Source organism: Ischnura elegans, chromosome 8, assembly GCF_921293095.1.
Source record: "Ischnura elegans chromosome 8, ioIscEleg1.1, whole genome shotgun sequence".
NCBI lineage: Eukaryota > Metazoa > Arthropoda > Insecta > Odonata > Coenagrionidae > Ischnura > Ischnura elegans.
In genome coordinates, this window is record NC_060253.1 from 69358757 (window position 1) to 69384868 (window position 26112).

The window sequence follows — 26112 nt, forward strand, 5'->3', positions numbered from 1 at the left end:
CTTTCCAAAAAAAGTTGACTTTTTCAGAAGAACTATCTGTTATCTACAGCATAGTTACAGTAATGCGACTATTCTTAAGCTTTTAAGGTAGCTCGCACGAAGAGCACGCCTAATCGTTAAGAGGAAGACATGAAAGCACCAAATGAAATTGTGTGAGATCATTAAACGAACCCTCATTCCTCAGACGTAGATAGGGCGGGGCGCTGAAACGTCTAAGACACTGCCCCTTTTTTCCCTTCAACTCTCCTAACTGCCATGATTACTCGGTAATTGATTTCGGCGTGGATACAGGTCACCCATCGTGTTCGGGAACCACTGCCATTCCAGGGACAACGGTGAGCTTCGCCATTAACCTCATTTCCGTCTTCCTGCTCATTCATGACCCCACGAGAAAAAGGGACCTACCATGCTTTAAGTAAAAAATGCCATTCTCGCTCCAGAAGCACCTCCTGAAAAGACAACCGTCCTGTCCTCACCATTGCAACCGCGGATTCAGCAATTAATAAAATTGGGAGAACATTCGTGGAACTTAGGCTATATCAAACTATCCGTAATCAGGTGTTGAGCTATGATTTTTATGACCTCTGAGTCACAAAGTTAGCAAAGTAATTATGTTTTTTTAAAAAAACTAACTCAATCACTTGATGATAAAACCTATAGGTTGGTTTGACTCGACCACATGGCACGTCGAAATTTTTTTGAGAACTCACCCGGGATACGATTCCAGTACTCTTCGCAAACTTCACTTAAAGTTAACTTATTTCAGTGAAATAAGTGAAATACGTTAACACGCAAACTTATTTCACTTAAAACAGATTGGTTTCCAATACTTAGAATACTTAGAATTCTATCGGATGCGCGTATTTATATTTCTTGGTTTCAATTAATGAATAATCATCAGTACCTTCGAAAATTCGTTCAATTGTATTTGGCTCAACTATGCGGAAGTTAATGCTCGACAATGAAAAGGAGACTTTAATTTATATTATTCATAATAAAATTAATAATTAATAGAGAATAAATTAGTAGAAATCAACGAAGTCTCATTTTCGACCCTTCGAAAACTGCAATCCCTCAAGGATGAAATTCTCCGTGAAAAAAAATATTTGGCTTAGCCGGGATTCGAACCAGAATCTGCCAATAGCTGGCCAGGTTTTCTACAAATTAGAACAACAAGCCATCTTCTTTGAGGGTGAATATCTGACTGGGTTTGTTGGGTATTGGTGTATTTCACTCTGCACCCGCGATCGTGACTGCGCACTACAAAGTCGCAAGATTTTCGCAGTGCTTTGGACGACAATTCATCTTGGAGTATGAGGGCGGAGCGGCACAGAGAAGCGAAAAGGCGTAGAAACAGCATTTGTGCAAACAAATGTAAAAAAATATATTTTAAGCAAAATTACTTATATGAGTTTATTTATTCAGCAAGATCAAATATCCTAGACTTCGTTCTTATCAGCTTAAGGTTGGATGGCGATATTTGGTGGAACTTGTTCGCAGGAAACATAATGAAATACACTTTTGTATGTTCCACAAGAGTTTTTAATCCCGACCTAGGTTTCGGCAGTACACACTGTCTTCTAAAATTTTATTATTAAAAAGGCAGTACACACTGTCATAACCTTGATAATGACAGTGTGTACTGCCGAAACCTAGGTCGGGATTAAAAACTCTTGTGGAACATACAAAAGTGTATTTCATTATGTTTCCTTCGTTCTTATCGCCTAAAATCGTAGAGAGACAACTAAACAAAATTGTACCATTCGAACAGTACTGAAAAAATTTATGACCACACGAATGGGTTTTGGGGTAAGAGTGTATTTCTCCCCACGCTCCTACACTGGATCACTGACTGCTCCGTTGGATGTGCGCGTGGGTTCGTTTTTCCCGCTGGGTCAGCACACCGCGAGGTGAAAAAAAGAGACTGCAAAAGACGAGGTTTGGTGTCCGTGCAAGGACGGTGCGGAGGTAACGACGTGAACCGGTCCCACGCAGGCAGATTTTAAAGGCAGGGGATTGAGATAAAGGGAGAATAGGGGAGGGAAGAGACTGATTTTACGACCAAAACGTTCGGAGGGAGTTGAGGAAATTTTACGTTCACAATATACCTCCGTTGCACCGGAGCTGGGGTGTGGGTGGGAGAACAAGAGGCTGAGAGGGCGCAAGGTAGAGATGAGCAACTCCGTTCCTTATCGCGATTCGTTCACAAAAAAGAACGAGTGCAAATGAACGCGAACAAAAAATTGAGCCAGCTAGAATGTTTACGGCAGTGGTGAATTTAGGGTGGGACACAGGGGTTGTGACACCACTCCATATTTTATAATTACTTTTAAATTTTTATTAGGTTTCTAGTTTTAAGGCCATTTATTCCTGCTCTATTGCTGTACTTCAAAAATGTCTAAAATTATACATATTCTTCTGTTAAAAAAATAATAGTGTAATTTTAAGCTTCAAAATGCGTAAAAGTGGGTGTTTGAAAAAATTTGCATAAATCTCCCGGGGACGTGTAACATACCTACTCCCCAGACCTGGGTCTTCTGATCTTCCCTCAAATTTAATGCTGAATTCGCCATGTTTGACAGTGGATTCATATAATTTCTGTTAAATGTTTTCCCACAAATGCGAATGACTGATTTTGCTAACAGTACCGTTTTCTTAAAAATGTAAAAAGCGTTAAACTAAATGCCCCTAGGGGTTTGATCACTGTATTATTTAAATTTCAGGATTATAACGTAAGTTATGAACGGGTAATTCCATTGGAAAATAGACAAATACGACCAAGAATAATTTGTCCAAAACATGGCGTCGTTTTTCCAGTATCTATTTCTCCTGTAGCCGGATATTTCCCTTATGAAATAATTTGTATCATCAAAAGGATTCATTTCTATTCTTTTTCCAATGTGATCTGTTCATGAAAAACGTTCCACCTCGTACGAGCCACCTTAGCAGTGGGAGCAGTATTCATTTGAATTGAAACTGAACCTGTTTTAATGTTGACAGTGCATACGTGTAAGTTACATTCCATTTAATATTTTCCTCCTATGTGCTAGATCATTTTTTAACAATTGTGTGTCTATAAAGCATGTCAAATGAGTGAAAATGAATGTTCACAAGGGTTTGACCAATGTACCATGTAAGTTTCAAGGTGATACACAAGTCATATACGAGTAATTCTATGCAAAAATTGACAAAAACGACCAGAAGTGGTTTACCCTAACATTACGCAATTTTCTGGGATTCTTTTGCCCGTGGCTGGAATATTTCCTATCGAACTAAATCGTGTCCCCACCACGAATCGTTTCTATTCGTTCCTCAACATGATCAGTTTCAAAAGGACGTTTCAACTCATACGACCCACCTTCATAAAGGGAGGAGTGTTCGTTTGAACTCGTTCACAAAAATGTGTTCGTAGTTTTACTTAAAAACTCACTTTTGTGAACGAGTTCATATGAGCGTGAACAAAAACATTGAACCTGTTTTAATGTTCACAGTGCATTCAAATAAGATCCGTTCCATTAAATGTTTTCCAACCAATGTGTATGAGTCATATTTTAACAATTACGCGTTCTTAAAACTTGTCGAAAGCGTTAAACTTAATGTTCACAGGGATTTAATCAATGTAACATGTAATTTTCAAGATCATGACGCAGGTTATATATGCGTAATTGTATGCGAAAGGAGACAAAAACGACCAGGAGTGATTTTTCCTAATAATGCATCGTTTATCCAGTATTCTTTCACCCGTAACTGGAACAATTCCTAAGGAACTATATTTTATCCCCCTCAGCAGGGGTGGGCAGTGGTTTTGGCTCGAGGGCTGTGTGAGCGGAGGTTATCGTAGGGCCGCTCCGTTAACGATGATTGTATTCATCCGTTAACATTACCTTAAATTTCAGAAAAAATATAAATTGTATATTTAAAATTAAACAATAATGGTAGTTCTATTCTACTTATTTATGTGGCTAATTTTATATTAGATAGATTTCTAGCAACTAGCACATTTTATTATATAAACAATTTAATGAGACAAGTGTACCCTATCACTTTTTTTAATTCTGCGTTGGGCCATCAAATACTATGTGGCCGCATGTGGGCCGCTGGCCACAATTTTCCCATCTCTGCCCTACAGGATTCGAACTATTCGTTCCTCAACATGATCCGCTCAAAAAAGAACGATTCACCCCGATCGACCCGCCTTTACAGTGAGAGAAAAGATGCAGAGATGCAAGGCGAGCAAAATCGGTGTGCTCGACTAAGAATGGGTTCGCGAGCCGAGACATCAATGAAAGGGGGAGGGGGACATTTGGCACGGTGGGGGTGCCTGGTGATAAGCGCGGGAAGCAAAATAGAGTGGTAGGGGGAGCGAGGAGAGGCTAAAGATTACGACTGGATTTATACGTGGGCTGGATTTCCAACAGTGCTTGAACAGAGTGGGGAGGGGAAGGATAAGTGGTAGGAGGGGGGGGGGCAAAGGCGGAAGTTTAGCATTTTACAACCGACGAAAACGTGGAGAGGAATTCTGGGCCTGTAATTATTTCCCCTCTCCATAGAGAAGTAGGTTTGTGACTGAGCGTTACAAAAAAAATAATTTTCAAGTATGTTGCCGTAAAATGCTAGCAATCATTAATGGAACTCATTGAGAATTAAAATTAATGGCGCACTGAATGATAATACAAAAATTCAGTGATTCAACCAATGAATTTTTTAATTATTATATTGAAGCTTTTTCAGCCGACTCCGTCGCCAACCTCAGGTAACTAATGCTATTTGACTTTAATTACACCATTCATATGTTAGCCCCTCAAAAAAGTTTCTGGCCGAGAGTCGAAGTACTTTTACCGAAATTCTCACGAAATATCGGTTGCTACATAAGTTTTATTTTCAAAATTAAATGTAAAAATAAATTATTACTGTTATTAACATTTTTAGGTAATTGATAACAGTTTTAATATGTAAAGGATGTAATAGTTTAAATATAATAACAGCTATTATTAACGATTTCACCATAAATATATTAACGGTAACTACATAAGTTTCTTTTCAAAATTAAGTGCAAAAATAAACAAATAAATTCTTAATGCTATTAAAATTTTTCGATTGCTTAAGTAAGTTATGACACAACAGCCTGTAGCACTATGAATATTCTCAAGTGATATTCACAAATATTATATCAAGGAGAGTATTTCTTTATGGAGGACAATGCATGAAGCAAAATTAAAAGAACATATTTTCAAATGCTGCGGAAAGTTGCATTCATCTCCTAAATAGAACTAACTTCCGTAAAGCGTTGGGCATGAAAGTGGAAATTTGACCTGGGATACGGGATCCATTCCTCGCGAGGGGAAATATTTTACGATCTGCTCCTCCTACTACACTTAAGGGAGGTCTGACGCACCAATGGAAGGGGAGGCAGAAGGTGCAGTAGTTTCTACGACAACGGCAACAAAGGGAGTGACGCAGATTTTACAAATGCCAGACGTAAAGTTGTAGACTACGGGGCTGCTACGTGCACGGGACCCGTTCGGAGTATGCCATAAAACTCCCACTTTCTCCATCGTTTACTCGCTTTACGTTCAACGTAGCCTGTCCCTTTTACATCACTTCCAAATGGCGAACTGTTTTCACTGCACACGTGTAGTATCACCTGCAGAAAGTGAAATTCAGAGAGACCCTGTAGACTTGCACTTTTGTAGGTCAAAGACCACGCTTGTTCCCAGGAATTCAATTCAAAATATTAAAGAATGTTTCATCCCTCATAAATATAGAATAAGATGTGAATATATATTACGTTGCATAATATTTTAACGCATTTATATTGTATTTTAATTTTTATTAAAAATATATTTTAATTTAAATTTTACATGTTTTTCTTTAACTTGATAATAAAATAAAATTTGAGAAAATAATTTCATTTCAAATATTCAATACCATCAAAAAATTTAATTGGTCATTTAAAAAAAATATAATATAATAAAAAAACTGCCGTCAGTTTTTTTTGCACATTTTTTGATTGAATGACAGATTTTCATTCCAACCACCAATGTACAGTAAAACTGTGGCTCAAATCACCGACTACTGTCTTCTAATCGTAGTGCTTAACCCTTTCCTGACCGTGCGGGGTGATTCGGTTACCCCAAAATATGTTAATGTTGCATCATTATTTTATTTTGTCCCTTTGATATGTTTTGTATTTGAGCTCAACCACTTGGTCGTTATTTCGGCGAGGAATGATTTTTGTTACATATAAATTGTTATTGAAAAATTCAATTTTTATCGGTGGGGTAACTGAGTTACCCCGCACAACTTTTGGCGGGAAAAAGAAAAAACCTTGCTTCTTATTGGGTGCAGGGATAAAAGTTTAATGCAATAAATTTGATTACATTATACCTTCAATAACGCCAATATTCTACATGGTGACACTTTTTGTACTTGTTTATTCGTAGCATGCCAGTCAATGTACAGTTACAATAGCAAAATATGAAAGATACCGGCCATTTCACACATAATTAATGTAAAAACCTAAATGTACCCTACACTGTATTGATAAATTATGCAAAAAAAGATATTGTATCAATAAAAAGAGCCATGGCGTTGAATTATAGGAAAGGCTAAGATACAACATATAATTCATGAATTATAAAAGGGACACCTGAGATACCCCACACACTCGTTCGCGTAAGTTTTCTAGACACAGTCACGGGAGGGTTAACCCGTTAACGCCTAGCGGTACCAAATGGTACCAGCTGGTTGTGCAGTGCTAAGCGCAACTTTTTTGTCATTTATCGTAATTTATTAGGGTTTTTGAGAGTTTTAAATTAATTAAAATATTTTCAATAGCATTTTTCCGGAAAGTTTTCTGTAATTAACGCATTTTGAGCCGTTCGAAAATTGAGAATTATTAACTAGCCCAATACTACGAAAATTTTAGAGCAGGCATTTCGATTTTATTTTCTTACGCCTCATGTACTGTTAATACAAAAGTCTTATTGTGTCATTATGATTGTTATAACATGTATATTTCATATAAAGTATGTGTAAGTAAGTTTATCTGATGTGAGCCTAAAATTTGGGATGTTATGATGCAAAACATTTTGGTGGTACTATATGGTACCACTAGGCACTACTATTAGCGGTAAAAGAATACATTTTGTGCCTAATGACTCACAATTTCATTAACTTTTTAATTCATGCGTTACCGGGTTAATATATAAGCTGTAAATCGCCATTCTTTTACGCTCCCTTGCACTCGTTTTATTGTAGCGTAAATTTACACAAGTAATTAACAAGTAGAACGAAAATCCATCAGAGAAGATGCAGGAGCAGGGAAAGGAGTGAGAATACTGCACTGAATACTCTGTTTTTCAAAGTTTACATTGAGAAAGATATCAATAAAATCAAGGAGAATGTGTCAAAATCCACGGGGAAAGGAGTAGTACTCTGCAATGTGATCACTAGATAGCAGTCAAAGCCGCAACAGAGAATGGTTTGAAGTAGACTCTGATAATTAAGGAAAGGACAACGAATCAACAAAAACTAAGATATCAGTGGTGTCTGGGACAAGCATTAAACAAGGAAAACAAAAGCTGGAGGAAGTAAAATCGCTTTGTTACCTAGAAAGCCGATTGACCAGCAATGGATAAGTAAAGAGAGCAATATGAGAAGCACACGCGAAAAGAGCAATCTTCTAAAAGAATCTTCTTCACTTCTTCTAATCTTCTACACTTACAACTGAGAATACAAGAGAGTAAGAAAAAAATCAACAGATACTACATTGGGGGATGTTTCTGTATGGGAGCGAATCATGAAAGTTGACAACAGCAAGCAAGACAAAAATAGAAGAATTTTAAATGTTGTGCTTGCGAAGGATGAAAAAGATGAAGTAAGATAGGATCGACAGAGTAAGTGCTGGGGAAGTGTTCTTGAAGAATGGGAGACAATGTAGGTTTTCTTAACACCTTGCGAAGAAAACGCGAAAGTATGATGAAGACATGCATCGCAGTATATGTGGACGAGAAGAAGGACAATGTACTGCCTCGAATAAGTTGCATTGGATAAGTTATTAGGAGAAGTTTTCTAAAACACTTGGTGATAAGTTGGGATAACTTAGTTGGCCTCATTATGAGGCATGATGGCCCGATGAAAACAATCGTAGGAGGACAAGCGGAAGGGAAGAAGGGCAAGGGACTGCCCTTAATGAGTCACAGGGCTGTGATGAAGGATATGAAAAGTAGAAATATGTCGCTGTGAAAAGGCTAGTGGATAAGAGAGTGAAATGGGCAGCTGCATCAAAACAATCAAATATTTGTTGACTTATGATGATGATGATGATGAAAACTGCTACAATTTGATGGAAAGGCATGTTTAAAATAGGGAACGGTTAATTAATGAAAAGATTCCAGATGAGTATAATTTCGAAACTTCATAATTAGTATAGACGAGATGAGAGATCTCTGTGCAGCGAATGTCAAGTAATCAAGAGCTGGAGATTAAAATTTTTTGAGCTTCTAGTGCGCGCAGAATAGGAAATACTAGCATCAGATATTTTGCATAAAAGAAGGAGACATTTCTGGAGAGGAATGTCTGAGTCATTCGGTGCGCTTGGAGTGTACTGAGATATGAGTAGAATTCACCTTTGTCCCCTTATCTCGTGAAAGAAAACTCCAGCGTCAAAACAAAGGAGAAGGGAGCATAAGAGGGAGGTGCTCAGTTTTCGTGATAGTTCTTGCATGAAGAGATCCGGAGCGCACTGGAAAAATCTCGGAGGATTCCCCATAATTGACATGCGGGGGTAGGGAGATTTCTTTTGAGAAAAAAAAAATATAAAGAGGAGTGATTAGGAGAAGAAAAGATATGACGAAAAAGCTCAACGGTAATCTCTGCCAGCCTCAAGGAAATGGAGGAATAATGACTTAAAAATAAAAGAAGTTGAGACCAGCAGATAATACAGAGAGATGCATGTACACGTGCAAGCAAGACGCATGCATTTCCCAAGTAGAAAAAAAAGAAGCAACGAAATCCTGCAAACTTGTCGACGTTTTCTTCCTCCCACGAGTTTTCTCGGAATGAGACAACCGTACGAGTCGATAGCCATGTCATACTTGGGGTTTTCGTATTCCGCTTGTTTCTAGATTGACTCGGCATTTCATGAATGTGATTTTCGGCATCATTATTGCAGTAGTTCACGTGCACCGACAGTGTGAAGAGTATAATAAAAGGTTATTTATCCACACATATAAATTTTAATCGATTTTAGACATGTGCCGTTTCACCTAGATATGGCAAAGATAAAAGTAGGACCTAGTAAAGCGTGATCAAGAGAATCATCTAAGGGCAGGTTGACGAGAAGAAAGGCAATCGATTGCCCCGAATGAGTCACATTGGGCAGTATTTTAACAATTTAAAAGGGAAGAAATGCATCACTATGAAATGGCTTGCAGATAAAATTTGCGGAGATGAGAACTGCGTCCAACAAAACGCCACCAAAAGGTATTTTTCAATGCAGAAGAATTTTTTTGTCTTCTATCATATACGCAAAATTATGCTTTTTTATCCACCTTGCCGTTGATTCAGCTCGTCCCAACATAAAATCGGACTTCTGACGCCACACTTACGTATTCAACTGAGAAGCTCTTTCGCGACATGGTTCTGAGCAATTTCTTTAGCGTTACTCATGAGGCCCGCGGCATATTTTCAGAACAAACTCGTCATGACTCCTCATGAAAAGTCTAGGAGCAATATCTTTCCCGGCAACGCATTTACTGTTTGCATGCTAGAAGATATTTACAACAAACACAAAGATCGTATAACGTTCTTACAGAAATTCTACTCATGTAACGCATTTTTCTTTATGTCTTGCAAGTATATACAATTCAGGCTTAAATATACGACGGGTGATGTTCATCGCGTAGGTACGTAATTCACCGCTAAAATTGGAGGTCCGTAAAAACTTACTCCAATTAAAAGGCCATTAGTGATTAAGGAAAATTAAACAAAAAAATGGAAAACTTTTGTAGATTCTCTTGAGGAATCCTGGCCTTAGCGCGTCTGGCTTTAACAAGCTTTATTTGTTCGTAAAATATAAAAAGTAACTTTTCAGCGAGATGCATAAGTCACTGTGGCAGACCTGAAGTAAACTATCGTATTCCAAGGAAGTAAATATATCGAAAGCTGTTTTCAGGGCAGGTGTAAATCTTTTTGATGGCCAAATACCTTGAGTTGATAATTCACACGCTGTAGAGTTAACCAGTGAGGCAGTAATCATGACACAAAAGACTTTGCCCTTTCTTAGTAGGCAACGACTTAGCTATTGATTTTAAATCACAAAAACCAAGTACTGTTCCACAAACTTATTTTTATTTGCTGTCAACTAGTTCTGTCAACAGGCTCTTGGCTGTTAGTGTTGATAATGACGGTACAGACATCATTCGAGTATATAATGAATGAAAGACCCAAAAACAATGTCCAATACCTCAAGTTACCCACTTCTTTATTATTTTCAAAGAAATGTTAATACTGCTCCGGTTGCGTATACTTCCAACATGCGCCGGTATAGAGAAGATCTCGCCGAAAAAAATACGATGTCAAATTAATGCGTACAAATGGATGACATAGGTAAAGACTGTGCTGCACAGTAATGGAAACATCCACAGTTACCATCATAATTATTTCCTCTTGCGTTCCCCTAGTATTTTCTCATATCTCGTGTCCTTTTTTTAATTTTATAAGATATTTAGATAAGATGTTTATTTTATAATATATTTAGATAAATATTTTCACACTCTCTTTCCAAATTCACTAACTTTCATTTCGCTTTCAAAATTCACTAACCCATTTTTAGCTGTGTGCTTATCCAGTTTTAAGTATATTAGTTGGATAACTATAACATATAAAAGAAGTGGTATTAGCAACAGTTGTCTAATCAAGAAATTATTCTCTTTTTCTATACTCATTGTGGCCACACGTCAGAGACTTAATGTACGGACGGAAAACATCATCTAAAAATCGTAATATATTTCTACTTCCTGCAAAAACGGAAATAATAAGCGAGATATTTGTTGAACAAATGCGTATGGAAATTTAGTTTTCCTCTACCAATAAAGATAATCAACGGCGAAGTCGAGATCAGGTAGTCAAATCTTCCACAGCGTAATCTTAATTTTTTTTTCTATTCTGGCATAGATTTATGCCTGATATCCTAGCACCTTCCACCAATGCCTATTGAGGTGGCTTGTGGAAGTAGATGTGTTGTGAATTTTTCACAGCTTCTCGTTGAATAGCAGATTTCAATTACACATGGGAGAGAATTAGATCGAGTGGTTCAATCTCCCAAAGCGCGAACTTAATTTTTTACTATTATGGTATAGATTAACTCCATGTAATCTAACACCCTCCTGCTCTCGCCAATTGAGGCGGCGGAGTGCTGTGTGCATGCAGATGTGTATTTATTGAAATCAGTGGCGTATACAAAGAGGGGAATTCAACCACCCAATTTACACTAGATAAAATGTTAATTTTGTTAATTGTCAAATTATTAATTTTTATTAGTTTGCCGAACATCAACCGACGTCGATTAAGAATGGAATTTGGGAGTTGTGGGTAAGGGGGCTGTGGCCAAGGTCACAACAATATACAGGAGAGGAGAGCTCCCTAACCCCCCTTGTCCCAATAGCAATGTCATAATAGTTAAAAATTAAATGTACGATTTGGGAGATTTGGTTACCTAATCTGATTCTCCTTATGTGCAATTGTCATCTGATGTCCAACGAGAAGTTTTGAAGAATTCATTATGAATCTACATACACATAATACTCCGTATATTACTCCGAGTTTCCTCGATTCGTAACTGACAAGTTATGAGTGAAATCCTCACAACTTCTCGTTGAATAAGGGATATCAATTACACATGAAGAAGAAATGAAAGATCAGCTCTATTTGGAAGTACCGAAAGAGGGAAAAATCGTAAATACGCCGCGACGGAGACAATTTAACAAAAAAAAAACTTTAACGCTTGCTGTCTCCCTCTCTCGCATTTGGTGGGGGCATGTACAGTCACTCCCTGTGGACGGAAAAAATAACCCCGACAGATCCGAGCGAGTTGAGTGCTCGACGTAAATTGGAAGTAAAGAAAAATTAAGTGAATAAAATTCAAAGGGAGATAAAAATTCGGAGGAGCGTCGAAATGTAATAAAAAAATAAATCAAATCCTCTCCCCCGTTTAGTAACGCTATAAGGGAAGATTATTTATTTGTTTCCCCTTTTTTTAACATAAGACCCATCCGTTGCATCCGCGGAATGAATCATGGATAATTTTCCGGCTTTATTGCATCACTGCCCACTTAAAAAAAAAGAATTCCCTGGCCCATTCGAGCGTTCGATTGGCCAGATAAATCGTGGGTTTTAAACCTGAAATGAATTTCGTTTTTCAATTTCCTTTAAAGTCATCCGTATTTGGAGGGGGCAGGGACTCCCCGAAAACTTGAACATTCATTATTATCTGCATTATTATGGCCGTTTTATTCCACCAAAATTCAGTCACTATTTTCTCCATATTCATGTGGATAATGCATTAATATTTTTTTCAGTGCACCAATCTAGCGAAGTAAATTTTTTTTAATCGTGCAGCTGGGTCGACATTAAATGCAATATTTCCCGAAATGGCCATTATGCATCATGGGATAAATCCCGTAATAGCCAATGAAAACACTTGATGGCACGGGAATTTCAATTACATCCAAGCACTCTTTTTTTTAATTCGCTTAAATTTTCCGCATTTCGGAGTGATTTGCTGTACTTCAAACTGCACCGAGAAATTTCAGTGTACTTATGAAATATATTTAAACCCATTGCATTTTTCAATTAAAATTATTTCAGACACAACAATACGTTAACGGATAAAGAATATTTATGAAAAAGAATTCTCGCATGACGCCTAAAGCAGTTATTATGCCAAATGGCGTATCTTGACCGCCGACTTACGAGTAACCTGAAAAGGTAGAAACCGACGTAAATGAAATACTGATATTGATAGGCATTCCAATTATTAGATGTTTTTTGTGATGTTGACTGAAAATCTTTAATGTAATGCATACTGAAACTTTTGTAGTCGAAAACTAGAAAAAATCAACATAAATATTTAAAATACCCACAGTTTAGAGCTAGAGCAGAGCTAACGGATTCTAAAATGAGGGAAAAAGATAAGAAAATTATAAAATGTAATTCCGGGCGACAAATATTTCGGCTACCAATACTCCCCAACGTCCTTCCATCTGGCGAAAAAGCTACCCTTGGGTTATTTCTCCCCTCCAAAAAAATACTATTTGGAAATATTAAGTTTAAAAAAATTAGTCTTTACGCAATTTCTGGCGAGAACGTATAATAACATCATTTTCATACAAATATTAAGGAAAAGGACATTTCGTGAATAAAAATAAAAAAAACGTTATCCATCAGGTTCGACATAGCGAAATTAAACCTTGACATTACGACAAGTGAGCATTACACTAATGGACTTAGATAATTTTCATTGTTTTAACGGAACTAGAATACGTTAGCTCAATGAGAATAACGTGATTGACCGCTTAGTGATAGCTTGACAGTTCACCTTTCATGCGGCCAAAATTTCATTTTTAATAACCTGAAAACGGTATCTTTTAAACTAAACTAATGTAAATATAGAGCATGTATTTTTTAATGAATGACGACGCGACGGCGCAAAATTATACGACGTAAACGTAATTTGATAGCCTATCTTGCTGTTTGTATTTCTTTTTTTGATACCACAACATAGAAAACCCTAAAACTACGTTGTTTAAATAAAGAAAAAAACTTTGAACGCAAGCACTGCGAGATGGCGGAGAGGATTCTGAAATCTGCTGGACGAGATAAGAATATGCACGCGAGGGACACTTTGGAAAACGCGGAAATGTATGCAACGGGTAAGCGACCGAGAAAATAGCCGGCGATGGATAAAGTGCCTATATGGAAAAAATCAGTGGATCGCGAAGCAGGGTGGAGCGTAGCGAAGGTTAAGGGAGCCTCGATTGGCAGGGTATCCAACCAAAAAAAGAAAAGGCGAGTGCGAATTCACTCAAGGCCCCAGGGAGATTCGGTGGAATTTATGAATCGGAAAGTTGGCGGATGGGCTCTGGCGGGAACGCTCCCGGGGATCTCGCGATAAGAAGTCGACGTAAAGTGGCCGCTGATGTCACGGCCGGAATGGGATAGAGACGGCATCCCCAGCAAAATGGATACCCGGGATGCTACCAAAACAGTCTAAGGATATGGTACAGGGAGGGGAAATACGTTCATGGGGTAGGTAATCATCTCGATTCGCGATCCGCCATGTTTTAAACTTGGAAATAAAAAAAGAACGTATGCAAGAACAAGGACTTCTGCAGAGCTTATTACTTTACAAACAAGACTGAAATGGAATAACCGAAATAAAATTATTACTGTCTGATTGACTAACCTCTGACTGACTTACTAAGACGATAGCGTTTATTTTACTATTGTTTATTTTCAATTATAAATTTTCATTCTATTTAATTTAACATAGTGAAAAGTAAAAAAAACATCGTAATTCTACATAAATTTGACACTACACGTCCTAGGTATCTAGAATTAATAGGTTTTAGAGTTCTCTGTCATCGATACAAATGTGCCAGGTGAAGACGTGCCACATCAAAACCTATGACGTAGAGTATTAACTATACGTGGAGTTTCAAAGATTTTTACGCCGATTCCATGGAATCACGTCCGAAAAAACGAATTGAATTTAAAAGTCAAGATTATGGAGAAATATGAGTATTTCGATGAAAATCTGTCTGAATGTACTTCATTTGATACCTTCCTATTTTATACAGCGTTTCTGAGGTTGGACTTCTAATGATGGCCCCTGGTGGTATGGTTTGCGTGTGGGAAAACCAATTTTTCGGAAGTAATTATCTTTCAGTGTTTACGATCAATTTTTGAAAAACGCTTATAAACAGTACACTTTTCTTTGAGAACGCAAAAAACTGTATCATTTTACATCAAACTAGGAAGGTCAAGGTTCAACTCTGGTCCGAAATAACTCAGGTGCGATATGATTAGATTAGATTGCTTGAACAATTGAGAATGGATTTCTTTAAGAGCGACACAGAGAACATAATATTTGGACCACACCACATTTCCAGGTCCGATAGAGGGGATAAATTAAGAGAGATGCTTTGCCGAACGGATAGATATGGGGATTCGTTTTTCCCCCGAACCAAAAAGGACATTAATAAACGCTAGTCCCAACTTCGTTAGAGCACTTCATTTTTTTTAGCTGTAAAGGGCTCATGTTCTAACACGCCCTGCCACACGCCTTTTAGGCGGCTTGCGGGGTATTTATTTCATTTATTTATTTATTTATATCCATTGCCCCATTAACAGCACATTTATGGTCTTTTACAATGGGGAATTAACAATTAACAATGAAGGACATTCACACACAAACTCATCCCCTGGGTAAGGGTAACTTACCCAGGCGCTTATATCTCGCTCAGAGTACTTTTCGCGAGAGATAGGAGGAACGCGATAGCACTTCCTGGCACTTTAAGAGTTAAACTAAATGAAATTTGATACTTGACTGGCGAATTATGTGGGTAAACTTCCATCTGGATAGAAATTCTTCTTGGTTAAAGTAATGTTATGTTCACAATACCATAAGATTCATGAAAATAATAGATTATATTTAATCATCCATCATAATAGTCGAATATATTAGGTTAGAACCAATTTTCTCGAAAAGACATTCAGCAGCCCTGAGAATGAGCTTCGAGTTGGAGTTAGAAACGGCTGAAATTGAATCTCCAACCCGGTGGGAATCCCAAGAAAAGTTTATTCACCCCTAAACTAAAATTATCTAACCGCGAAGGAGCATCCTCTATTCCCCCTACGCTGAATGTGTCAATTCACACACCTGTGGTTTAGCCTGAAGTAAGCTCTACCTTGTCGACCTCCGTGGCGCCGGGGTAACGTTCTCGACTGCCAACCTACTGCCTTGATAACCTCCGACCGCCAACGGTCGCGGGTTCTAATCCCGCCTGGAAGGATTTTCCACCACCATCCTTGGCATATATGTATGTGAATTTTTGCAAGTTAATTGCAAAAGATGACTTTTTAGTCCTGAATTCGCTTGTAATAAAGACAACATAATTATTATCAATGATTTAAACAAACTTTGGGTTAAAAAAAGAGAGGGCGATTATTTGCTGCTCCTCCCATTGACCAATCCACAACTCGGAACCTGCCCGAAAAATAAACAATGCCATTAAAATGTTTTCCTGGGAATCGAGGAGTTTTGTGTGAGAATCGCAATAGGCTCGGATATAGCGTGAAGAGTTTACGTCCTTCTGCGTCTCAGGACCGGTTCCAAATCCCAGTCAGGGCTTTTCAAACTTCCTACAACTTGCCCCGCCCCCGTATGTTCCGCGAGGTGAATTATATCAAATGACTCACCCTCCTTCGGCTGGGAATGAACTCAGCGTCTCAGCGGTTCCTCTTAAGTTTTTTTTATTTATTTTTATTCTTGGCCGGCTTAATGTAGGTCATCAACCACCCCAATCGCGTTGAAGAGTCCACACGCTTGTTTAAAACATCGAAAAAGAGAGACAGCGACTCCGTGTGAAATATCTTTCTACTGTGGGGGTCGGGTCTTTGCTACGATGTGATATTTGATAATTCAATAAGCTTTGAGAGAGGGTGAAATCCACAGTCTCACCACCATTTAATCTTTAATACGCACAGGTTAAGGCGGTTGGTATGAAAAAACAATCGTTGTGATAAAATAATTCAAAAAGATGCTATTTTAATGGTACTTCATAGGTTCATTGACTGATGGTAGGCTTCTCGCGCTGTGTTTCTTAAAAATGATATTAAAACTCACTTTTTCATATAAATCTTCATGGCAATACTTATCAAAGAATTGTTAAAATCTTAAGGTACCTGCACGTAAGAATATATGAGACATTTTGATAAAGAACTAATGTGATGTTCGCTGTACCATAAGAATCGTGAGAAAAATAGATAATCTATAATCATCCATAATAATAGAATATTATCAAGCGCAACTCAAAGGTTAGAAGGACAAAATTTCTCGAGTAGGTATTTAGTTACGAGCGCTGATCAAATTAATTTTTTGCCTACATACCAATTGAAAATTTTCTTTCGCTGCAAGACCCGATAAAACTAGCAGCTAAATTATGAAGCTACCTGAATATGAAATCTAACGTAAGGTGACGCGAGTCCGAACATTATCATTTCTTATGGTCGGTTTAGAGGAGCTTGAGGGTAAATATTTACTTGGAGTGTGATACTACCGTGTCGGTTATACATACACTCCCCCTATTTTTCGCGGTCACTGACTGCCAATATACCTCTGGCCAAGCTTCTGCCGTGCGACCTCTCAATTTTCACCTCCTTGAACGGCTCAGTATAGAAACACGCACACACACCGTCCCGAGAACACGGTAATCCTTCCATGGCTAAGTCCCGCCCTGAGGCCGCGGGCACGTACCGCTGCGCCTAGTATTACGCGACGTACAACGTACGTGAAAGGAGGGGGACGAGGTTTACTCAACAGGCCATTCTCGCCGCACGATGTTCCCCGTATGTCAAAGGAGAGTATTATATGCATAAGGAGAATGAAGATCTTCCAGTGTCGTGGAAGCACGTGCTTCCTTAGCCTCCCAAGCAACTTTATGTCGTCGAGCAGCGGGCTGAAATCCAGAAAAATGGGTAGGGGAATTATAAAAGGATGCTTTTTAAGGAAGCAACTTGTAAATCAGCAAAATACTCATAAATGATCGACAATCAATTAATACGAATACAAATGCTTCAAGTTCAGAGTTCTACATTTTTTGCGCCGATAGTAGGCATATTTTTTTACCATGCGACCCGCGCAATGTAAGAATTTCGTTCTGAAACGTCAGAAGAGGGAAGGGGTGAGATTTGGGAAGAAACAGTAGTCGAGTAGGTTAACGGATGCGTAGGAGAATGCACAGCAAAAAAATATGTCCCGGCTTCCTTTGAGGACATGAGGGAAAGAGAGGGAATGAACGTTAAAATAAACTGTCTGCGTCATTATCCCGCGGAAGAAGAGTAGTGGTGGGCGTGGTAGTAAGGAAGTCAGGAGAAGGAAGGGTGGTAAGATGGGGGCAAAAGCTCAAGCACAGAATTGAAGAACCTTTTTTGGACAGTCTCTTTACCTCTCCTTTTTCACTTAATTCCCTAGTTGAAATAAGGGAGAGAGAAGCTAACGATGATAAAAATTGTATTAAAAAACAAAAGCTGGCGAAAAATAAACAAGTCCTCTTAAGGATCAGGCGGGCACAAATGCGTTCTTGCGAGGGCTCTCTCGGTGACTCGATAATGTGCATAATGCCTTGAGAGACAAAACGGTATAGAAGATGGATGAAAAAATCCTTTGGCGACGAGAAGCCAACCTTCATGAAATAAAATGAGTGGGTTCTCATATCCACGTAAAAAAACATCAAAAACATGATAGACAATTTTTTGTAGAAGATTCTTATAAGGAATATTTTTATCAATTTAATTTTAATGCTCAACCGTATCGATAAGTTACAGCTTAAATATATCCACAGAAGAGTTTGGCAACAGAAAAGTAACATTTTTCTTATGAACAACGATTAAATCTTGTGTGTCACACCTACGAAAAAACACTCAGCTAAAAACTGAATTTCCCAAGTACCTCTGCGTTTTAAGTGGAGGGTGTTGTACCTAATTATAACATACATGTGAATACGTATAATTCATTTAGCATAATAAATACGTACCAACGAATAATGTACTTAGAATTGCAAATGTATTGCTTGCTATTTCTGCAATAATCAAATGAAATGAAGCCTGACACAACGAAATTCATTGATTTCAAATTTAAATTTTAAATCCTAACAAGAGGCAAACAAACCAAACTCTGAGATGGACTGATGAAGGACATCGTTCAGGGACAAGTAGTATTGAAGAATGGCAGAGAAAGGTCTCGAATGAATATCATGAAAAAAATTATGGAAAATAAAAGTAAATTAAATGTATAATTATAATAATTCAAAATTGAAAATATTAGTTGACGATAAATTGAGTAAAAAGCTGCGTCAAACCAATATCAAGAATTTTAACTGACGAAAATAGCCATCGTATTTAATCAGAGAACATAACAAGAAGAAAATGAAATAAAATACCTCATAACTCGGCACAGAAAATGTTGGATATGTAGGAGGCACGGAAATAATACAATATAAAAGATCACTATTATCTATGACACCATTCAATGCCGAAGTTCGGGAGCTTATGACAATTTAAATTTTAATTTGGACTCTGCGATCTATGATTAAAAAAATGCATATAAACACTCACATTTTTGCAAAAAACGGCTAACTTCACGAAACAATTTCTCTCAAAAGGTGCTAATTTACCAAAAACACATATTTTGTCATTATGAAGCTGACTTTATGGTAGGTAGCACAATGAAGAACTAAGTGAGAAAATCAGAATGATACCCGCAAGGAGAATAAGCCTTAGAGGAAGTACTAAATGTAGACTATTGTGAAATTCAGTCTACTGAGCCAATTATATATATTGACGAAAAGAAGTAATATCCATAATGACTCCGTGTACTAGAAAAGGGCCTGGAACTGAAGATGAAGTGCCATTATTAGTCCTTCAGAGGCTCCACGAGGATATTTTAATACCTCTTTATTTTATGAGACAATATTGTGTACTATAATGCATATTACAGTCCTCGAAAGCTATTCTCAACTTAATTTCATTTGATACGATATGAATCTCTGGTTGAAATTATTTCTAGATGAGATGAATATGAGCATTTTACTTTTTTCATGGAATTAGGAATCCAATTTCATTTTCCCCAAGAGCGTATAAAAATTTCTACTGGAATATTTTTATTTTTTTCCTCTAGCACTTGCTAATTTGTTTCCACTGTTCATTTTATTCAATCTAAATTAAACCTAAATAGTATAAAATATTTGATACATACAAGCTCAATATTTTTAGTCAGCAGCGGAGCATTATTAAAAATCCTATTAAAAGGCAGAGAGAAAATATATAAGAACCTTAGTGAGCCCTATAGGAGCAGAGTGTCGGTGGGTATAAAATACATGGAAAAAAATGCCTTCCCTAATAGATTCCTTTCAAGAACTATAAACTCACCGTAACAATGCGCAACGTACTGACAATGATATCGCTTTGAAGGGGTTGGTTGATCTTTGGCTTACAAACCTTAGGATTGCAGGTTCAAGTATAGGTGAAAGATATGATAGGTAAAGAAAGTCTCCTGAACTTTAATCTTCATGATCCATCTCTGCACGTCAGGACTTATTGATGTATCGCATCAGGGAAAACAAGTGGATTCCCTGTATGATACACATATAACTGTGGATCCCCTTCCCACCCTATGGATCCCCCTATGACCCTGTGAAATTCTTTTGGCTTTTTATGGGGGATATATACTATCATATACCAGTTATTAGGCATATTCTTAGCGTTTACTGGATAAATAAAGGCGGAAATGAAGGAATAAGCATATTTGGATTCTAGGCTGAAAATTTTTTAAATATTTAAATTTCATCAAATTCTATTTTCAATAGAAATAGACACAGGATAAATAAGAGAACAAAAAATATAAGAACGATATATGAGGTTACTAAGGCTCCTGCATCTGTGAATACTGATATGCTTTGAATGCATTTAGGTACTATGAATGATATATTATTGTTCAATTTATCTCCCTTACTTCATAGGGAAGCTGTGAAATTGAGAACATTCCATATCTCCCGGGAAGAAGAGTTAGCACAATCACGCTTAATTACATAAATCAGCTTCGTATAATTTCAAGGTTAATTTTCTTATTTCGGAAGCATTTCAGATGTTAACTATGAGACAAAATAACCTCAGTTACGAACACCTTCTGTCAATGGTTGTACCATTGCAATCACATTTATTAGCTAATTCATATGGGAATGAAGCAAGGATATTCTCTATTCCATACACTTTCAATTGTTAAAGTTTTCGTTTCGACCGCTTGAATTCGTTCCACCATATCTAAATAAGGCATGAGTGCAAAGACAGCAGTTAGCAGTTAAAGCATGATTAATAATTTGGGCAGCCAATTAGTGAATTGGTCTCACTCCGTACGGATCATAAACAACTAAAATAACTTATCTATCACGATATTTTCCTTAATCATTGGAGAATAACATTTGCTTAGATATTGATGGAATAAGAGAACGAAATACTCCTGTTTGAGATGTCTTTTTTTATGACATCCCGTCCTCACAATCAAATGCTATCATGTTGAAATTTTCGGGTCATAAAAATTAGTCCGGTCTCAATATTAGCCTGTATATCAAATTTTAAAAATCTATCTATAAATTATCTCAGATGTATGGTATGGCTCTTGGACAGGACGGCCGACAACTAAGGTCACTTAAGCCATGGGGTAAGGGTAGGTAAGAAAGGGAGGATAGAAACCCGGCGTCGGAATCAGCCCACTATAAACGATAGGCACCAAGGGGACCGCGCCTTAACGTCCCATTCGACGGACTGAGTATTGTACTTAGGTGCTCCCCACGAAACACTCAAACAGTGATCGGCCCGTTTATGAAAAATCTCAGCGTCCAAAGCCTCCGCAAGGATTTGAACCCGTATCTATTTGGTGAGAAGTCAACACTTCAGTCATCTCACCAACCAGATCCTTCATCTCATAGAATTCCGATGGGTAAAAGTTATTTTTTGTTCAAAAAAGGGTTAGGTACAAAAATTAGATGAAGAAAAGTTACAAGATAAACTATATATTTAGAAGTCCATTTTATTTTCCGCTGAATGTCAACACAGAATGGTCATTTCTTTTATCAATACTTGTGCCTAACTTTCTTCAGAAAACATATCACTTGTACCTCTTGGCTACTCACCCCCTCATATGTAATTTATCGGTACGTGATACAGGAGATAAGATACAGGTTGTTGTTGATATACGTCTAATTATACATGTTGAAACTTTCAAGATAATTGCCTAAGGGACAAAATACGTCGAGATGGATACGTAAGTACATAGGTATATTTAAATAATCGAAATACCATTTTCGCGAAAATGTCTCTTATACGAGGGGTATGTGAGAAGAAGAATGACGTGCGATACACAGCGCGTGCGTCGCACAGGGTCATGGAAAAAAAGTCGCAAACCCCTGGATACGTCGGATGACCTTCGTCGAGGACGCCCACGCGAGGTGGTTGGATTAATTTGGAGGACGGCGAACGTAGCGCCTCTCACGAGCTTGGGACGAACCAAAATCATTAAAGGTTTTCGAGAGATGAGTAAAGTTACGGGAGCAACGAGAAATAACAGACGGTGCCCTCAGTCTGGAATTCACTCAATGAGAAAATGCAGTATATTAGTAGTATAGACATCATTAGGTTCATAAAAAACACGGAGATATTTTCTTTTAGCCATGATGATGCATAACGCATTTCCTCATATCGTCATATTATTTCCTGTCGAGAAGTGTACGCAACTTCCTAAAATAATATCGTACGAGTAGCAATACGGAAATAGGGTCTGATTCATCAAAGGGACACTATGCATCCAATTATGGTGCTTAAATACCTCAAACCTTTTAAAAGTTACAGTGGGTATAACATCAAAGTTAAGAGGAAAGCCATCTGTTCCTGGGAACTTCACATGTTTTTTCTTCCGCAGTCCTTATTTTTACCCGGTACGCTTGTAGTGCATACAAATAAATATTCGTAGCATAGAAAACTGGCATTTGATCCTCTTAAATTTTAGCTGCGCTACAATGCGGCGTGTTTGTTCGGTGACAGTAAGTGATCACGCCTGTCTCCGGAATATATATCTAATTCAGTTTCGAAATTTTCTTCCTTCTGGCCTATCTCTCTCAATGATTCGCACGTGCTCGGGCCGATAAATCTCAGCGATAACTTAAGATGATAAAGCGATAAGGGTTTGGTGGGGTAGCCCAGTGAGAAATGGGTGGTGGAATCCACGTGGAACCCACGTGGAGAATTAACGTGGATACCACGTGTTTTTGGCCGTGGAATCAACGTGGAACCCACGTGGAAATTTGGTGGAAAAATTAAAACAGCAGTTGGTGCTGTCCTAAAACCATTAAAACCTCAACCACTCTATATCTAAACCTTCTATATATGTGTCTACGATTTTTCATGTGCTCTCATGGCTGCCTTTCCACGAATTATATAAAAATAGAATGTGCGATACATTTTCACATAACTAGCGTGGTTTCAGGATGATAAATGACGCAATGTCACCAGAGAGTTAAGTTCCACAAATTAGAAATTCTGTTTAACATTTTATGATAATCACCACAAATCCACTTGAAATCAACGTGGATTCCACGTGGGTCCAACCACTCAATATCCACCACCACCAAATATCCACCACTCAACGTGGATTCCACCACCCATTTCTCACTGGGAGGAATAACTTAACTCATGTTATTTAATGACCCACATTATTGTTTTATGTGTAACTATGAACAAATAATGACACAAGAGGTGTGTTCAGAAAATAACGGAAATTTAATTTTTTTGAACAAAAATTTACTCCTCCACAATACGGTAGTTTTCTTCCAAATAGTCCCCATTATATATTATGCACTCGCGCAAGGACTTCCTCTGATCCTCGAAACACTTCTCAAACTTGATATTCGGAACAACCTTTTCCTCTCTCAGCGGTTTATTTTAAGGCCATCTGAACTTGTAAAACGACGGACCTTCACGGTTCTGCATTGTGAGTCAAAAATCGCAGATCTCATTAAAACTCGTCTAACCTTAGCGGCTGCAACAGACAAAGTAAACAATGAATACAGCTGAAAATTTTACCATACTTCAGGGGCATGTTTACCAAGATAAAATTTTGGCCGAGACTCTCCAAACTCGTAACAAATTGAAAAATATTTTTGGTTATTTTCTAAACACACCTCGTACGAGATGGAGCATCATTAAAGGCTACGCTCATGCCCTCTCGCATTATTCCTTCAATTCATGGACCCTAAAATTATAATTATTATTTAGTTTACGAAAATGTACTTTTACTGTTTCATTTCATCACTATTATTTTCCTAAATTTGGTGGGGAATTGGTCCCCTGAACCTTTGTCTTACTTCGATTAGCCCCTATCAACAAAATTTATAGTATCATTTACCTTCCCTGGGCGAAGGGATAAGTGCGCAGCTGAGAGAAACTCACGTGGTGCGGTTGCAGCTGGGGGCGTCTCCGCTGGCTTTGCCTCTACGGTACGACTTTTTTTTTACCTTATTAGAAAAATTATTTTCCTATTTTTTCCTAAATTCTGCTGGAACCGGGTGCCCTGAACCTTTCTCTTCCTTCAATGTACCCCTTGTAGCAATGCTTGAGGGGGGTGAGAAGCCAAAGAGTGCGAGTCATTTTTACGTATAAACATAATTAGTTACAGATATTAGGTAAAGAAAATCAACGAGATCAACGTGGTATTTAGTAGTGCATTTGATTTCCACTCCACGTCAGCACAGAACAGAGATTCAATAGTACGTCTTAGAAACCAAGTTCTTGTACATTTCTTCTAGCAATTTATGTACCTAAATCTGTTTAGAAGAAAAATCACTTGTGCCTCTTGGCTTATCGCCCTTCAATTATTAATTACCTCTCCTTGCCCATACGATAAAAATTATTATTTTTACTTGTTTAAATAAAAAAAAAATATTTTCCTTTTTTTGCCTTAATTCGTTGGGGCTCGGGTACCCTGAACCTTCTCCTTTATTAAAAAAGGCCCCTGTCAACAATTACTTCAATGATCATTTATCTTCCCTGGCGGAAGGGATAGGTTCATGGAGGCGGGGCACATATGAGATGGCTGCGCTCCTAGGACGCAAATTATTATTTTTTTGAAATAATTAGCTTCCTAATTTTTCCAAAAATTTGGCCGGGATTTTAGGGAGAATATTTGAAAACAAGTACCCAGAGCCTTCCCCTTCCTTCAATACGCCGCTTCCAATATTAATTTTAAGTATCAATCATAAATATCTTCCCTGACCAGTTTGTTTTCTTTGCCTTATTTCTGTGCCTTATTCTGTTTATAAAAAATCACTTGTACATCTTGGCTTGCCACCCCTTCAATTATATCATTTATCTTCCCTGGCCGAAGGGTTGGAGGATAGGTACTCACGTGGTGCGGATGCAGCTGGAGGCGTCGCCGCTGGCTTCGACGTGGACGGCGGCGATCCCTGCGGCCTTGGGCCTTCCTCCTGCTCGGCTCCCGGCAGGGCACTCGGCCTCTGGTCCACTTGGAGGACTCCCTCGTCCCTCTGCAGGCCTTCCTCCTCTTGCAACACACCCTCAACAAACACAACACCCTTCCCGCTCGGCACCTCCTTCGAAAGATTCTTGTCCTCTTCTTTGAAACCACCACCACCACTACCGAAACTCGATAGAACGACACTGGGGGAGACGGGCGGAGGAGGAGCGGCCGCGTCGGTGGGCAGCACCCGGATGCGGTGCCGCTCTTCCGAGGCCTCACCCCTCCGGTGCCTCCTCCTGAAGACCGTCGAGGACTGGGGGTAGTAGGAATAGGGGACGGTGGAGGAGGAAGGGGTGGTCTCCCGCCTCCTCCGCTCCTCGCGGCCGGCGGCGGCGCCTCCTCCGCCTCCGGGGGATGGTGGGGAGTCAGTCTCGGGGGGCATCGGGGGCGGGGGGCCGGCTGCGACCCCACCCGCGCCCGGAGGCCACCTCCCGGGTGCGACGTCGACCGACCGGGAGGGAAAGGGGAGCGAGTTCCCGGCGATCGCCGACGGAGTCGCCGGGCTCGATGCGAGCGAACGTCCGGCGACGAGCAGGAGGAGGAATAGTGTGATGTGGATAGCGTCAACTCCAGAGGGGAGCAAAGTACACTTCCCCACGCTACCTGCGAAGGGCCTCCCGCGCTTGAAGGCGGCGACCACAGCCTCCCGAAGGCGACCTCCAGCTCCTCCGTAAGAGCACCACCCCCAGGGGGTTTTGCCGTCTCCTCCGCCCCCAGCAACGTCCCCGGCCCCCCCTCCGCTC

General features: G+C 38.8%; 1 protein-coding gene across 1 annotated transcript in view; it reads right to left on the reverse strand.

Moving 5' to 3' along the window:
• Window positions 1-26020, reverse strand: part of LOC124164594 (flocculation protein FLO11-like) — a 906466-nt gene extending 880446 nt beyond the window's left edge. Inside the window, exon 1 of the mRNA XM_046542006.1 lies at window positions 25238-26020. Within this exon, the coding sequence (XP_046397962.1) occupies window positions 25238-25751 (514 nt within the window). The 5' untranslated portion in view covers window positions 25752-26020. The remainder of the gene's footprint in view (window positions 1-25237) is intronic.
• Window positions 26021-26112: the final 92 nt, after the last annotated feature.